The sequence below is a fragment of the Carex rostrata genome, chromosome 12 (assembly GCF_964058835.1).
Source record: "Carex rostrata chromosome 12, lpCarRost1.2, whole genome shotgun sequence".
Taxonomy (NCBI): Eukaryota; Viridiplantae; Streptophyta; class Magnoliopsida; order Poales; family Cyperaceae; genus Carex; species Carex rostrata.
In genome coordinates this window covers 2354466-2370826 of record NC_135929.1, presented here as the reverse complement: position 1 = coordinate 2370826, position 16361 = coordinate 2354466, and the positions used below count along the sequence as shown (strand labels likewise).

Here is a 16361-nt window from a genome sequence, read left to right as displayed (position 1 = left end):
ATGAAGAAAAGTAATATCATTTCATGAAAACAAACTCAGATGATTAGAAAGACCTATAAGATGTGTGAATAACAGTGAGGTGATTTTGGTAAAATGAACTGCATGTTTTGCTGGTATATAGAATTTATATCAGAATAAATAAAATAAAAGCTTCCGCAAAAAAACAACTCAATCAGTACATATGCCCTTTTTTATTGTTCCACAGGCCAGACCGTTTTCGTCTTTGCAACAATCCCTGAACGAAATTCTTTTCAGAAAGATAATTTGTCTCTATTGGTGTTTCTAACTCGATATTCTGTTAAATCAACTGTTTATCATCTCAGCAGATAAGCAATACATTTTTCATAGCTCTAGATAATGTATACTCAACAAATGTTTTTACTAACTTGAAGATAACAAAATGAAGGGAATTGAAATAACATAATTCAGGGAAAAGTAGAGAGGGGAGATACGAAAGGGACCTGACATGGGAAAATCCAAAAGTTTAGAGAGAGCAAAAGGCCAGAAAAGCTCCACATGGATAGTCCTATTCCTATATGTCAAATTTCACTATCTATTGTTTTATCCCAAATCTTTGTTAATCTGAAAATTGTTGATAGTATATGCATGTGTAGATGCAGTAACTGTCGAGTTCAGATTCTCTAGCATACTTGGTGTTACAAGTTACTGCCGGATGGGTCCCACAATTTTCTGTTAGTCATGCAGGTGCAGGTCTACCTATTCATTGGTGATTTGTATAGAAACTGTTCCATAAAATCTGCAACATAGAATATCAATTCAGTGACTGTAGATCTATCTGCGCCATCCAAGCATTTTATGCTCGCTGAGGACTTTAAATGTTTTTGTTTCCATGTAGGCAAGTGTGCATGACTAGCTAAAAATTTATGTATGCAGATTTAATCTCAAAATTGTGGAAAAACAACACGCAACGTTGACACTCTCTTATAGACAAAACCGTTGCCAATAGTAATGCAAAATCATATTGAAGTATAATTTTCTTTAACAGATTAACAGCAGCAATTTAACCCCAAAAAAAAAAACTTCAAATGAATTTCAGAAGTTGTACAAATCCATAGCACTTAACTCCCTTTGAAAACTGGAGTAATGAGTCAAGTCTTACCAACTTCATGATACAGCAATAGCCCCCAAAGTGTAACATACCATACACCAGTACCAAATCTAACACTCGCTGGAGCTGTACCCTTCCAACAGCATGAAAGTTACAGAAATCAGAAACAAATGACAGGCTTTACCAGCTTAAACATAAAGGTTCCTACTGAATATAATATACTGCATCAATACAATGATTATTAAATCAAAAGAGAACAAAGATCACAAGAAGTATGACCAATTTCCCAAATTGCCCTCACAAGGAAGGAAGAGATCCTGACCGGATGATCTCCTTGAGAAGGGCCTTCTCTTCATCAATTTTCTTTTTCTCTACCGGGTCACGGGTCTTGACCTTTCTCTTCTCTTGTAAGATCCACTTAAAGAGCTGGAGCTGCTCCTCTGGTGGGATTGGTGGAAGTTCCTTCACAGGAAGTGGAGCAGGAGCAGGAGCAATTTCAGGTGGCTTCTTTTCAGGTGCTTTGATTTCAGTGGTGGACTCTTCTTTTTTCTTATCTTTCTGACTGGTTCTTGTAAGAACATAAACTGCAAAATAACCAAGATTATATAAACAAGAGTATCAGACAAACAGATTCCAAATATTACAAAGAGTTGGCTTAATCATAGGTGACTTGTAGGCTAAAAGGTTAATCCTTTAAAAATTAAGAATATTATTTTGACAGAAAAACAACTGAAGTTTATATAATTAACTATAAAGGAACATAATCCTTTAACACAGCTTCAGCCAATAAAAAATATATACACTCAAAAAACAACTGAATTATTCCATTTATTAAACCTTACTTTAAACCCAATACTCTATCTTTCTTTTGCAGTTCTAGATACAAACGCTCGAGATAACCCAATATCCCATTTATTAAAAGCTTGTTATCTGCTTTTTTTAAATTATTTTTAGCTTTTAGATCTAAAATAACTTGACTTTCTCCTATTCATCTTCAAGATTCTCATGTCACTTTCTGCTTAATTTCTCCATTAACCCGTAAAAGCAAATCCAAGAGGGGAGAAGTGAGAGAGATCACTTCCTTATTACTTTTCATACAATATTTATGCTATCTGCTTCAAGATCTCTAAATCACCCTTTGTCTAGTTGACAAAACATCTGTTCCAAAAATATATGACCAGACAAGAGTCAAAAGAAATTACACTATTAATTTTTGTATTCTCCAACTTTCTATTTGCTTAATGGAGAAATCTCAATATTATATTACTATAGTTCTATGTCCTTGAAAGTGGAATTAGAATTTGGTAAGACTGTAAGACACATCATGTTCTCTATCTTATTAAACTATTTCATTGCATAACAGAAATCATGTAAACCTTAATGAACTCGATAAAAAAAATAATAGGCAATGTCTGATCCTACCCTTGAATCGGAGATATTAGTTAATGGTTTCAGGCTCCAAGGTGTGGAAGAGGAAGGGAAAGGGGAGGCAACAAATAAAACTCTTTAAACTTCCAAGCTTGAAAAGAGAGAAGAGAAACAACAGAAAATTATATTAAACAGGCTCGAGTTCCAACAGAGTAAAAGCCAGAAATACTTCGGAATGATGTCCAAGACTGGGCTAGAATTCTTTTGGATTGAATATGGTCCAAAAAGACTCAAATTTACTCTGCCTCACTAAACATAAAACTTGTCTTAACCCAACTCAAGCAGCATTTAACACTATATACCATAAGCTCATTTTGCATACTTGTCTCACTTATTTCATAATAAAATGGTAACGGGAAACAATGTACCTTTGTAATGTGATTCTTTTCAATAAGGAACTCTGGTTTTTATGAGATGTTTGCTTTTAAATTTTGATCTTAGGAACTATCATTATGAGATAATTTCTCAACTAACCTTTTGTTTTGTTGGATTGTATTTCATTCTATTTGCATCACTGTACATTATGAATTAGTGGTTTGCTTGCTTAGTAGATGGATTGCTTCAACCAAAACAACTGATTCTCGTGGACTCTATTCTTATTTACAAAAAAAAAAAATTGTTTAATTAATATTAATCTAATTCGAACTCAAGTGGTAATTGGTATACAAAAATTGTAGCAGCTTTGTTACAAATTTACAATGCTTCCAATATACCCTGGATTGAGTTGGCTTCAAAAATTGTCAACCCAATATATTTAGGGTGGGCTTATTTTTTAGTAAAACCTACCCAAATAGGTTGGTTTACATCCCAGTTCATCACAAGCCTAGGCTGTTCCAATTTTGTAAAATTTGCAATTCTTGAAGGTGTCAGCATTTTTTTTAAAGAAAATAATTCTTCTTCTAAAAAAAAAAAAGAGCGTTCTGCTTTTCAGTTAGTGTTGTTCTTCATCAAGTAAAAAATCAAAATTCCTTCAGGTGAAATCAACTCTTGTAATAATAAGTTTATATATAGAATAACACCACTTTGACATGATGCACGTTAAAGATTAGGTATCCTTTCAAATTCTATATATTTATAAGCATATTTCCTAATAATTAAGCACATACATGTCTAGTACTACCTTCTGAAATATTTTCAGATATGAAGTTAACATGACAGGTCAAACATATAATAGAAGTACTCTTTTCAAGTTCCAAAGCAGAACAGATCCCTAATCCCATTAGACATACCATCTAAAGACGTTTTGAATGCTAATTAACTTATAAACTATGCAACTCAAAGAAGGGTACTAGGCATCAGGTGAAAATATCAAACAAATGTATAAATCATGGTTATCAATTTATCATCCACCTCACTAAACAACATTCCAACCTATTTAAGGCATCGTGATATGTTATACTGACAACATACTTATTTGACAACCATGAAAAACTAATCAAACAATTATCCCAACAACAAAAAATTACAAACATCTTATCTATAGTTTAAAGATAAATTGTGTGGTAAATTTGATGCAATTTGAAAACAAGTTGATAATACATCGAGTGGTTTAAAATTTTAACGGTTAAGTCGAATAGGCACTTGATCAATGGATAAATGACTTCCAACTTGTATCAAGTTTAACACACAGCCTATTAAAACTGCAGAGAACATATCTACAACTTTACAATTTTCATTTTGATAACTGTATTGCTGGTTGTTGTGGTTGTCAAATAAATATGGATGCCACATCCCTTTCCTTAAGCATCTAACTAAGCTATATTTGCTTGTCACATCCCTTTCCTTGAGCATCTAAGCAAGCTAAATTTGCTTGTCACATGCCCTAGACATATATAGCATTCTACCAAACAATGCACCCTTGCAGATTAACGGTAGCTGTAATATTAGCTTGTTCCTTTTTTCTCGAAATAATTTTAAATAACCCTTAAAACCTCAAAACATCGCACTAACCTAGAAAAATGAAAAAAAGAATCCGTATCAATATATTGCAACACTAAAGAGAAACAAGTTCCCCTAAAAGTGCCTAAACCAACCTTTCTTTGGGGTACATATTACACTTTGAGGTTTTGCAGGGTTATGCTGTACTTCTGTGGTAAGCTTTGATCCGATAAAATAGAGACGCAAACAAACATAAAGAGGATTAAAAAAAAAATCTAGAGCATTTCAATTATAAATCTCAGAAAGATCACGGGACGGTACATAACTAAAAAGAAATTCAAATTGAAAAAAAAAAAAAAGGTGAGCACCTCCGACAGCCAAATTGGTGAGGATAAGAAGAGGAAAGATCCGGCGGAGGAACCCTTGTTTGGCCGATGACGGAGGTTGAGGTGGAGGTGGAGGTGGCGGCTGCGGAGTTGGAGTCGGAGGCGCGACGGTGGGTTGAGAGGCCATTTTTTGGGAGAGGAGAGCGGGGAGTGTTTTGTTTACTTCCTGAGAAGGGGGTTTACATTTTAGGAATCTAACCAAATCCTCTGTTACATGTTTTCTGTTACCATTTTGTAACAAGTCACTGACAGGCGGTCCCGTGAGTTCTCTATCTGGTGTAAGTTACGGGGCAAGGTATTCGGTTTTTCACATAAATGTATCAGGAAATCTGTAACAATAGAACCCAGCCTGAGAACCATGGCTTGGACAGAAATTTGTTTCTTTATTTTAGTATGGAAATGTACCAGATCGACTGGGGTGTCCAATTAGGTTTAAACCGAATTAAAGTTTTATTCTATTCTGTTCAATCACAGCTAAGCTAAGATTCTAAACAGTGATTATCGATCATTGCGAAAAAGCTAAAAAAAAATAAAAAATATTGCAAATAGATAACTATAACAAAAACTATTCCACATTACGTTTTTTTTTTAACAAATTATATTTGATATTTCTATTAATTATCAACATTATCTAAAGTTATAAGTAATACAAAATTTATTAAAAAATTATAATATTTATATTGAACTCAGCCAACCAAACAGGTAGAGCAACTATTGAAGAAAACTGTCGTGGCAAAGTGGCAAAGTGGCAAAGTGGCAATGCACGTTCCTAGTGGATAATGCATGAAATTACATTCTCGACTTGAACGGTATACCACGGTTGAAAATAACTCATTTAAACATTGACATAGTTCACATTGCCTTGATTGCGAGTAATTACTTATCCCAAAAGCAGCATGCTTAATGCTTCATCTATGAGTGAATTCTTCAGGTGTTCTTCCACCTCTTCAACAAGTTCAAGTAGTAAGCAAACCACAAATATTAATGTCAGTAGACTACCTATGTTCGATCTGTTGATTCGATCCAGAAGTTCAAAGATTGCTCTTACATTTGAGTACCTCTATTGTACCTGAGGCCATTGGTTCCAGAAATATATGCAGCACTTAAATAGAAACAATATATTGGCGATCCAGACCAAATGCACTCATATAGAGATATCAATAACAATGAGATTCAATTACTTGAAATTATTTTTGCAAATAGATCTCTAAGCTATCTGTTCATTGCAGTAATGAAACCATAAACATAGAAAATTATTCTCTAAAAGAAGGGAAATTTAAAAAGAAAAACAAATTAAGCCCGGTCTATAATCAGATGACAATCATGGCATGATATATTTACATTAAAAAATACAAACTAAATTCGGAATGATAAATTAATAGAAAAATGGGCCCCAACTATGTACATTTTGAATAGGCCTCCACAAAAATAAAAATAAAAATACTAATTGGACAAAGTAGACTTCCGCTGTTTCTCTGGATCCCGTCAGTAGTCAAATAAATATAAAGGAAAAAAAGCTAGAGATTTCTGCAACACCAGCACTAGTTGCCTTTTGTCGGAGATCATGGAAAGAACTCAGTGCCTGATTGTCAGATTTTTCTGTTCTCTGAATAACAATGCTTTGTTCTCCCCTTCAACACAAATGAAGCTCTATGTGGGCAAAACAAAGTCCCAGTACCCACTTCACCGCTGACCATTGATCTATCTGTTTAATAGATAAAGAGGTGAACTGTTTTAAAGCACCGACTTGTACTTCAGCTCTCCACTACTTTCAGTCTTCGACCACTGTGTTAAAAACAAAGCTAGGAAATACAGTTGTAATGTCCCTGCAATGTCACGGCAATATGTCAGATTCTTTTTTATTGTTGGAACACAAACAAGTTTTTTTCGGTACCAGTTGCATCGTACCAGAAATACTGATACAAAAAAGGTAAAGTAACATGAGAATTAGGCTGTGCTCCAGAACGCGGAGGGTAACACCTCATTAAAGGGAAGGGAAGGAAGGGAGACGGAGGTCTCCGAACAGTGTTTTTTACACCCCAAATCGGGGTACAGATCTGGCCAAAAGAAAGCACAGCAGTCTCCTCTCTTCCCCTCCGGATATACCGCCTGCCCTCTGCTACCTCTTCAATTCTCTCTTTCTGGAGCAGGGGAGGATCGTCAGTCAGATACGGTCTGGCAATCTCTTCCCCTCCGCACAGTGCTTTCCTCCTCCCTTCCCTCCGCGTACCTTCAATTGGAGCACGCCCTTAGGAAAAAGAATAAAATCATACCTGAGGTATGGTAAAGTCATATTTTTTAATAGAGTTGGGTGCCGAAACACAAACTCCTTCCAATCTTCTCTGTTTATTTTGCCATCTCTATCAGCATCAGCATCTTCAAATGTCTGTATAAAGTTCAAAAAGAAGTTCCATCATTTCAAACAAAATATCATTATAATAGTAGAATATAAATGGTGCATAAATTCATAATGCTTGCCTTGTCTATTATAGCGCCTACAAGGTCGTCAGTCAGTTTCATGTCTGATTCGGACAGGATAGCAACCACCATTTGCTCAACCTTACAACATAAAACACATTGCAAAAGGAAAATTGAAAATAAAATAAAGCGGATATATTATGGACCAATTCTCAAACCACTGATCTAATGGTCTAAACCTCATGCAACTACAATAGAAAGTATAACAAACAATAAGAACCGACCTCCTCGCGTTCAATGAACCCAGTCTGCCTCAAATCATATAGTCTAAATGCAACTGTGAAAGAAAATAGTACATCAATGGTTAGCTCCTCTATAATTCTGAATTCAAATTTGGAGTCAAGGACATTGTGCTTACAGTTGATTTTATCATCCAATGGTGCCAAAGGATGGAACACAGTGAGTGCATGGATAAATTCGTCAAACTCTATGACCCCATTTCTCTTCTCATCGAAAAGATCAAACACCTGCATAAGTGACAGGTTTGAATTAAAATAGCAAAACTATACATAATTTAGAAGAGAAATTCCATGAATACGTTAGAGTCAATGCTTTAACATGTAATCAACAATTTTCTTAAGAGCACAAAAACAGTGCAACTTTTACATACTCTGTCAAGAAAAAGGTTTTCTCCACTAGGTGTCAGAAACAATGCCTTTTGAAGCTCTTCCTAGCAAAAAATAATGATTTTATTAGAATAACACCAATAACAATAACAACACCAAGATGCTCACTGATTATAATGATGGAAATTGTAATATTAACCAGAACAATGTATTAACTACCAAGAACAACAACAACAATGACAAAAACATTAACAACAATAATTATCATTGTTGCTGTTGTTCTGATAATTATAATAGATTATTGCTATTATAGTATTATTGTTAACTAATTGGGACTATGAGTAATATTATTATTTACAATCTTTCCTCAAAAAAATATTATTAATTACAATTAACTATTAATATTGCTATTACTATTACAATTATTGTTATTACTATTATTACTACTATTAATATAGTATTATTACTGCACCTGCTGCAGAGTACCATTATTACTATTATTGTATGATGCCAATGTTTTTGATGTTGATAAGGATGATTGGTCTAAAACAAATGCATCAAAACCTAATACAACAAACAACCAAGCAAAACAATTATTGGTCACATAGTTTATTGATGCAGAGGAATTGACATCTAGGTTTGACTTCATTATGCACATTGATCAAGTCTAGATCCATCTTAAAACCAAAATATTATTACTTTATTGGCACAACAGGCTAGGAACATGATTTTTTTTAAGAGTAGCTTCGAAGAAATAATCTCCATTATCTTAACCATTTTTTTTTTGTAACAGAATGCTTGTAAATATTAAATATCACTGTGCTTTAAATTGAAGTGCAACAAATTAATGTACTTTCCATAAATCCCTCTGTTCCTTCCTGTATCTTTACATCAAACCTTGCTTGCCCGTGATTTATACAAGCACCCTAAAATGATTTACTAATTATTATTTAACATTAATATATTCTACCTTATGGTCAACTAAGTCGTATACTTCTTACTACTTAGTACTATCTTTCCAAGATATGCACTCAATATGAAGAATGAACCCCATAATTGTTTGTAAGTCACAATTGAAAAAAGCTAAAAAAATCTATACCACTGCATAATTATACAAAAATTGAAGAAGAGTAGGGTTAAAATGCACCCTTGGTTTTGTCCTCCAATCATGCTCCACATCCTTATCACTGTTTTCGAAGTCCGAACAATTGATCCAAACCGCTCAACATGATCTCCATATTAAAGTGTGCTTGGAGACCAAATTTTATATTTTTTGAAATTTTTTTACTATTTGTTTAGATAGGTACAAAATCACTGTTTTGGCTGGTCCAGAATCTGAAGACAATGATTTTGTTCCTATCTAAAAAAATAGTAAAAGAATTCAAAAAAATATAAAATTCGTTCTCCAAGCACATTTTAATATGAAGATCATGTTGGGCGGGTCGGATTGACTGTTTGGACTTTCAAAATGGAGATAAGAATGTGGAACATGATTGCAACACAAAACATGGTGTATTTTGACCATACTCATGGTAGAAATAGAAAAGATAAAGCTTATTAACAAATAAGAAAGGAAATCTTGTGTACCTTGTGAATAAACCCGTCATCAATTATGGAACAGCTAATCTTCTTGTATAGCTCATACAATGCCTCCACCTCATTTACTGAAACTTCTCAAAGGGCAACCCCAGAAATGAAATGAGTTGGCAACAATCAATACCAGTGTGAATCTTTGAGTTATAGGGAAAAATTGGAGAGAATAATAGAACTGACTGATTTTCATTTCGTGATTCAAACTTTCACTAAAAATAAATTGGGCCAAAACATGCAGATCCGATTAGAAACAAACCACAAGACAGAGGTAACGGTTGTAGAGTTGGTTGAATCTAGACCTCACATTTCCGATCTTCTCTTCATTTTATCATTTTCCAATTAAAAACGGTTCTAATTAATAGGTTATATGCCCTGGTTCTCATTATACTGATTTAAATTCCAGACCAAAACACATGCAGAAATAATAATGTCTAAAATAAAGTATATAAAAACTACAGCAGCTAGATTCATCTGAGAGGCGCACAAAATCGCGGTACGACATCTTGCCACTGGACCCTCCGACGAGAGGCCACGGGCGGTGGTCGAAGCATTCAGCCACGGCGAAAACAATCGCCTCCAATATTAGTATGCATGGTAAAAAAACCGCACAGAGCCTTTCTCCAGCGGAGAGAGAGCTCGATTCCGATCTCTGCTCATATCGAATCTAAATCAGAAAAAGTGGAGAAGGATTTATATCTTGATTGGGTTATTAGTAGATTAGGCGGGCAATTCGAGAGAGAACTTACGATGCGACCGGAGGAGCCCTGGTCCATTTTTTTATTTCAAACCTCGGTCCCCTCTCTCTCCGCGCTCCGTTCTCTCTTATATCTGGAATTCTGGATACGGGTTTTTGTTCGCCGCCGAGTTCGACCCGAACTCGCTTTCCCCTTCCAAGTTCCATCCCCCGTCTGCCCGAGAATCGTATCCTCTGCGGAGCTGTGCACATATTTTAATCTGATCTGTTCGTTTTGAATCGATCGAACCAGATTAGATCTTATCCGAATTAAAAAAATTCTCAAAATTTGCCTTACTTTTTTATTGTCCGCTCGATTCAAAACGAACGGACCAGATTGAAAGCTCCACACAGCTCCACATAGTATACGCTTCCGTCTTCCCGTCCTTTGCTTTGCTTCTAGTTTTATAACTGTTTGGTTGCGAATGCCATTAGAAAATATAAAATTCACGATCATTTAATTATTCGTGCTTCCTAGTCTCCTAGATAGGATAGATTAGAGAACTAAAAATATGAAGAATGTAAATTTTAATATCTTCGTGAATAGGTTTTGAGTTGACTTTTATACTCTTTAAATTTTTTAATTTAAAATTTTTAAATTTTTAAATTTAATACTCAAAGAACAGTTGATTGCAAGCGCACAACTTAATCTTTGTAGTACTTGAGGTATCGATCCCAAAGAAATATTGAGAAATACTACTCTTTTAACTCTATTGATTAATTTCAGAATATTAAAGAAAGTAAAAGTTGATTTGAAAGAGTTTTGTTCTAAATTTCTAATAATTGAGTTCAATATTCAAAAAAGAAGAGGCTGTAACAATTAACTTTTATGCGATAACTATGTACGTAGCTCTGCAATTAACTTTTATGTGATACATGTGGCTGTGTTGTACACTTAACTTTTATGATACATTTAGTAGAACTTATAAAAATGTAGTGTTAATAATTTTATGAGGAATGACAAATTAAATTCTAAATTGTCTCAAAATTAATAACAAACATATCTTATATACGACTATGAGAATTGGATGCACTTACAAGTAGGGCTGTAAACGAATTAAACCGAATTGAACTTATCTAAGTTTGAGTTTGAGTTTGAATAAGATTCGAATCGAATTGGTTTAATTTGTTTCGAATTGAACTAATTTCGAATCGAATTAATTGCTAACTGCAATTTTTTTGAATCGAAGTCAATCGAATTACAAACTACAAATTTTTTTGGCAGCCCTAGTTATACCGGTAGTTTATGCATTAGTTTTATTCTCGCAGAACAAAATTCACACGATTTCCTTTTACCTTTCACGAATTCACACTAATAGATTATGAGCCAGTTTAAGATTTAATTACCTTTTACGCTAATAGATTGATTAAAATCACGGCATGGACCTAATCAAATGAAACTTATTCCATTGTTAAATTTGTTACGCTGCTGAAACATTTTCTATTAAAAGATATCATTATATTAACAATTTTGAGCTATTATATAAGTTTGATTCCTGCATTATTAAAGATGAATTGTTGAATTTATTAGTTGTATTATTTAAGATTCGAACCTAAATATTTCGCGAATTAATTTCGAATGAATTATATCAAGTTTGAGTTTGATTTGACTAATATTCGAATCGAACTGATTTAATTTGTTTTAAAACGAACTAATTTTGAATAGAATTAAACTCAAATTAAATTCAAATTGAATCTCGAACTACAATTTTTTTTAATTTTTTTTTGCCACTCCTACTTACAAGTTACAATTATTCAATACAATAAAATGAGTCGTCCTTAAAAAAGTTAATTATTGCGCGGATAACAAATGAAACTACGTGGGCCCGTGGGGTAGTATTGCAAAAGCATTTTGTTTGTTTGCAGTACTATCTTTTGTCGTTTAGTGGAGGCATTGCCGAGAACGACAGCTGATGAGAGACGAGGAAAAAAAGCTAGAGATTTCTGCAACACCAGCACTAGTTGCCTTTTGTCGGAGATCATGGAAAGAACTCAGTGCCTGATTATCAGATTTTCTGTTCTTTGAATAACAATGCTTTGTTCTCCCCTTCAACACAAATGAAGCTCTATGTGGGCGAAACAAAGTCCCAGTACCCACTTCACCGCTGACCATTGATCTATCTGTTTAATACATAAAGAGGTGAACTGTTTTAAAGCACCGACTTGTACTTCAGCTCTCCAGTACTTTCAGTCTTCGACCACTGTGTTAAAAACAAAGCTAGGAAATGCAGTTGTAATGTTCCTGCAATGTCACGGCAATATGTCAGATTCTTTTTTATTGTTGGAACACAAACAAGTTTTTTTCGGTATCAGTTGCATCGTACCAGAAATACTAATACAAAAAAGGTAAAGTAACATGAGAATTAGGCTGTGCTCCAGAACGCGGAGGGTAACACCTCATTAAAGGGAAGGGAAGGAAGGGGAGACGGAGGTAACCTACCCTCCGAACAGTGTTTTTTACAACCCAAATCGGGGGTACAGATCTGGCCAAAAGAAAGCACAGCAGTCTCCTCTCTTCCCCTCCGCATAGTACCACCTACCCTCCGCTACCTCTTCAATTCTCTCTTTCTGGAGCAGGGGAGGACCGTCGGTCAGATACGGTCTGGCAATCTCTTCCCCTCCGCACAGTGTTTTCCTCCTCCCTTCCCTCCGCGTACCTTCAATTGGAGCACGCCCTTAGGAAAAAGAATAAAATCATACCTGAGGTATGGTAAAGTCATATTTTTTAATAGAGTTGGGTGCCGAAACACAAACTCCTTCCAATCTTCTCTGTTTATTTTGCCATCTCTATCAGCATCAGCATCTTCAAATGTCTGTATAAAGTTCAAAAAGAAGTTCCATCATTTCAAACAAAATATCATTACAATAGAAGAATATAAGTGGTGCATAAATTCATAATGCTTGCCTTGTCTATTATAGCGCCTACAAGGTCGTCAGTCAGTCTCATGTCTGATTCGGACAGGATAGCAACCACCATTTGCTCAACCTTACAATATAAAACACATTGCAAAAGGAAAATTGAAAATAAAATAAAGCGGATATATTATGGACCAATTCTCAAACCACTGATCTAATGGTCTAAACCTCATGCAACTACAATAGTAAGTATAACAAATAATAAGAACTGACCTCCTCGCGTTCAATGAACCCGGTCTGCCTCAAATCATATAGTCTAAATGCAACTGTGAAAGAAAATAGTACATCAATGGTTAGCTCCTCTATAATTCTGAATTCAAATTTGGAGTCAAGGACATTTTGCTTACAGTTGATTTTATCATCCAATGGTGCAAAAGGATGGAACACAGTGAGTGCATGGATAAAATCGTCAAACTCTATGACCCCATTTCTCTTCTCATCGAAAAGATCAAACACCTGCATAAGTGACAGGTTTGAATTAAAATAGCAAAACTAGACATAATTTAGAAGAGAAATTCCATGAATACGTTAGAGTCAATGCTTTAACATGTAATCAACAATTTTCTTAGAGCACAAAAACAGTGCAACTTTTACATACTCTGTCAAGAAAAAGGTTCTCTCCACTAGGTGTCAGAAACAATGCCTTTTGAAGCTCTTCCTAGCAAAAAATAATGATTTTATTAGAATAACACCAATAACAATAACAACAACAAGATGCTCACTGATTATAATGATGGAAATCGTAATATTAACCAGAACAATGTATTAACTACCAAGAACAACAACAACAATGACAACAACATTAACAACAATAATTATCATTGTTGTTGCTGTTCTGATAATTATAATAGATTATTGCTATTATAGTATTATTGTTAACTAATTGGGACTATGAGTAATATTATTACTTACAATCTTTCCTCAAAAAAATATTATTAATTACAATTAACTATTAATATTGCTATTACTATTACAATTATTGTTGTTACTATTATTACTATTGTTATTACTATTATTACTACTATTAATATAGTATTATTACTGCACCTGCTGCAGAGTACCATTATTACTATTATTGTATTATGCTAATGTTTTTGATGTTGATAAGGATGATTGGTCTAAAACAAATCCATCAAAACCTAATACAACAAACAACCAAGCAAAACAATTATTGGTCATAGTTTATTGATACAGAGGAATTGACATCTAGGTTGACTTCATTATGCACATTGATCAAATCTAGATCCATCTTAAAACCAAAATATTATTTACTTTATTGGCGCAACAGGCTAGGAACATGATTTTTTTAAGAGTAGCTTCGAAGAAACAATCTCCATTATCTTAACCATTTTTTTTTGTAACAGAATGCTTGTAAATATTAAATATCACTGTGCTTTAAATTGAAGTGCAACAAATTAATGTACTTTCCATAAATCCCTCTGTACCTTCCTGTATCTTTACATCAAACCTTGCTTGCCCATGATTTATACAAGCACCCTAAAATGATTTACTAATTATTATTTAACATTAATATGTTCTACCTTATGGTCAACTAAGTCATATACTTCTTACTACTTAGTACTATCTTTCCAAGATATGCACTCAATATGAAGAATGAACCCCATAATTGTTTGTAAGTCACAATTGAAAAAAGCTAAAAAATCTACACCACTGCATAATTATACAAAAATTGAAGAAGAGTAGGGTTAAAATGCACCCTTGGTTTTGTGCTCCAATCATGCTCCACATCCTTATCTCTGTTTTCGAAGTCCGAACAATTGATCCAAACCGCTCAACATGATCTCCATATTAAAGTGTGCTTGGAGACCAAATTTTATATTTTTTGAAATTTTTTTACTATTTGTTTAGATAGGTACAAAATCATTGTTTTGGCTGGTCCAGAATCTGAAGACAATGATTTTGTTCCTATCTAAAAAAATAGTAAAAGAATTCAAAAAAAATATAAAATTCGTTCTCCAAGCACATTTTAATATGAAGATCATGTTGAGCGGTTCGGACTGTTTGGACTTTCAAAATGGAGATAAGAATGTGGAACATGATTGCAACACAAAACATGGTATATTTTGACCATACTCATGGTAGAAATAGAAAAGATAAAGCTTATTAACAAATAAGAAAGGAAATCTTGGGTACCTTGTGAATAAGCCCGTCATCAATTATGGAACAGCTAATCCTCTTGTATAGCTCATACAATGCCTCCACCTCATTTACCGAAACTTCTCAAAGGGCAACCCCAGAAATGAAATGAGTTGGCAACAATCAATACCAGTGTGAATCTTTGAGTTATAGGGAAAAATTGGAGAGAATAATAGAACTGACTGATTTTCATTTCGTGATTCAAACTTTCACTAAAAATAAATTGGGCCAAAACATGCAGATCCTATTAGAAACAAACCACAAGACAGAGGTAACGGTTGTAGAGTTGGTTGATTCTAGACCTCGCATTTCCGATCTTCTCTTCATTTTATCATTTTCCAATTAAAAACAGTTATAATTAATAGGTTATATGCCCTGGTTCTCATTATACTGATTTAAATTCCAGACCAAAACACATGCAGAAATAATAATGTCTAAAATAAAGTATATAAAAACTACAGCAGCCAGATTCATCTGAGAGGCGCACAAAATCGCGGTACGACATCTTGCCACTGGACCCTCCGACGAGAGGCGACGGGTGGTGGTCGAAGCATTCAGCCACGGCGAAAACAATGGCCTCCAATATTAGTATGCATGGTAAAAAACACGCACAGAGCCTTTCTCCAGCGGAGAGAGAGCTCGATTCCGATCTCTCCTCATATCGAATCTAAATCAGAAAGAAGTGGAAAAGGATTTATATCTTGATTGGGTTATTAGTAGATTAGGCGGGCAATTCGAGAGAGAACTTACGATGCGACTGGAGGAGCCCTGGTCCATGTTTTTATTTCAAACCTCGGTTCCCTCTCTCTCCGCGCTCCGTGCTCTCTTATATCTGGAATTCTGGATACGGGTTTTTGTTCGCCGCCGAGTTCGACCCGAACTCGCTTTCCCCTTCCAAGTTCCATCCCCCGTCTGCCCGAGAATCGTATCCTCTGCGGAGCTGTGCACAGATTAAAATCTGATCTGTTCGTTTTGAATCGAGCGGACCAGATTAGATCTTGTGCGAATTGAAAAAATTCTCAAAATTTGCCTTACTTTTTTTTTACCCGCTCGATTCAAAACCAACGGACAAGATTAAAAGCTCCATACAACTCCGCAGAGGATATGCTTCCGTCTTCCCGTCCTTTGCTTTGCTTCTAGTTTTATAACTGTTTGGT

The 16361-nt window shown here is 34.6% G+C and overlaps 3 protein-coding genes across 9 annotated transcripts; all 3 read right to left on the bottom strand.

Moving 5' to 3' along the window:
* Nucleotides 1-1027: 1027 nt before the first annotated feature.
* LOC144562607 (uncharacterized) lies at nt 1028-4962 on the bottom strand. Its single transcript, XM_078311809.1, has 2 exons — nt 4744-4962; nt 1028-1653 (listed from the first exon to the last, which is right to left on the bottom strand). Exons 1-2 carry the CDS (start codon nt 4886-4888, stop codon nt 1367-1369), a joined length of 432 nt encoding a protein of 143 aa, XP_078167935.1. The 5' UTR covers nt 4889-4962; the 3' UTR covers nt 1028-1366.
* Nucleotides 4963-6043: 1081 nt separating this feature from the next.
* On the bottom strand, nt 6044-10301 carry LOC144562599 (calcineurin B-like protein 9). Of its 3 annotated transcripts, none has more exons than XM_078311795.1 (9): nt 10145-10301; nt 9855-10062; nt 9393-9475; nt 7850-7909; nt 7598-7706; nt 7464-7516; nt 7240-7320; nt 7035-7147; nt 6044-6587 (listed from the first exon to the last, which is right to left on the bottom strand). In XM_078311795.1, exons 1-9 carry the CDS (start codon nt 10169-10171, stop codon nt 6533-6535), a joined length of 789 nt encoding a protein of 262 aa, XP_078167921.1. In that variant the 5' UTR covers nt 10172-10301; the 3' UTR covers nt 6044-6532. The 3 variants fall into 3 exon arrangements, with proteins under 3 accessions (XP_078167921.1, XP_078167922.1, XP_078167923.1); XM_078311796.1 differs by having other exon boundaries at nt 9855-10050; nt 10145-10201; XM_078311797.1 differs by lacking the exon at nt 7850-7909.
* A 1450-nt stretch (nt 10302-11751) lies between these two features.
* On the bottom strand, nt 11752-16078 carry LOC144562597 (calcineurin B-like protein 9). Of its 5 annotated transcripts, none has more exons than XM_078311790.1 (9): nt 15955-16075; nt 15664-15871; nt 15202-15284; nt 13646-13705; nt 13395-13503; nt 13261-13313; nt 13037-13117; nt 12832-12944; nt 11752-12373 (listed from the first exon to the last, which is right to left on the bottom strand). In XM_078311790.1, the coding sequence occupies exons 1-9, from the start codon at nt 15979-15981 to the stop codon at nt 12319-12321; spliced, it is 789 nt and encodes a 262-aa protein (XP_078167916.1). In that variant the 5' UTR covers nt 15982-16075; the 3' UTR covers nt 11752-12318. The 5 variants fall into 5 exon arrangements, with proteins under 5 accessions (XP_078167916.1, XP_078167917.1, XP_078167920.1 ...); XM_078311791.1 differs by having other exon boundaries at nt 15664-15856; nt 15955-16005; XM_078311794.1 differs by lacking the exon at nt 13037-13117 and having other exon boundaries at nt 15955-16078.
* Between the last annotated feature and the right edge of the window lie 283 nt (nt 16079-16361).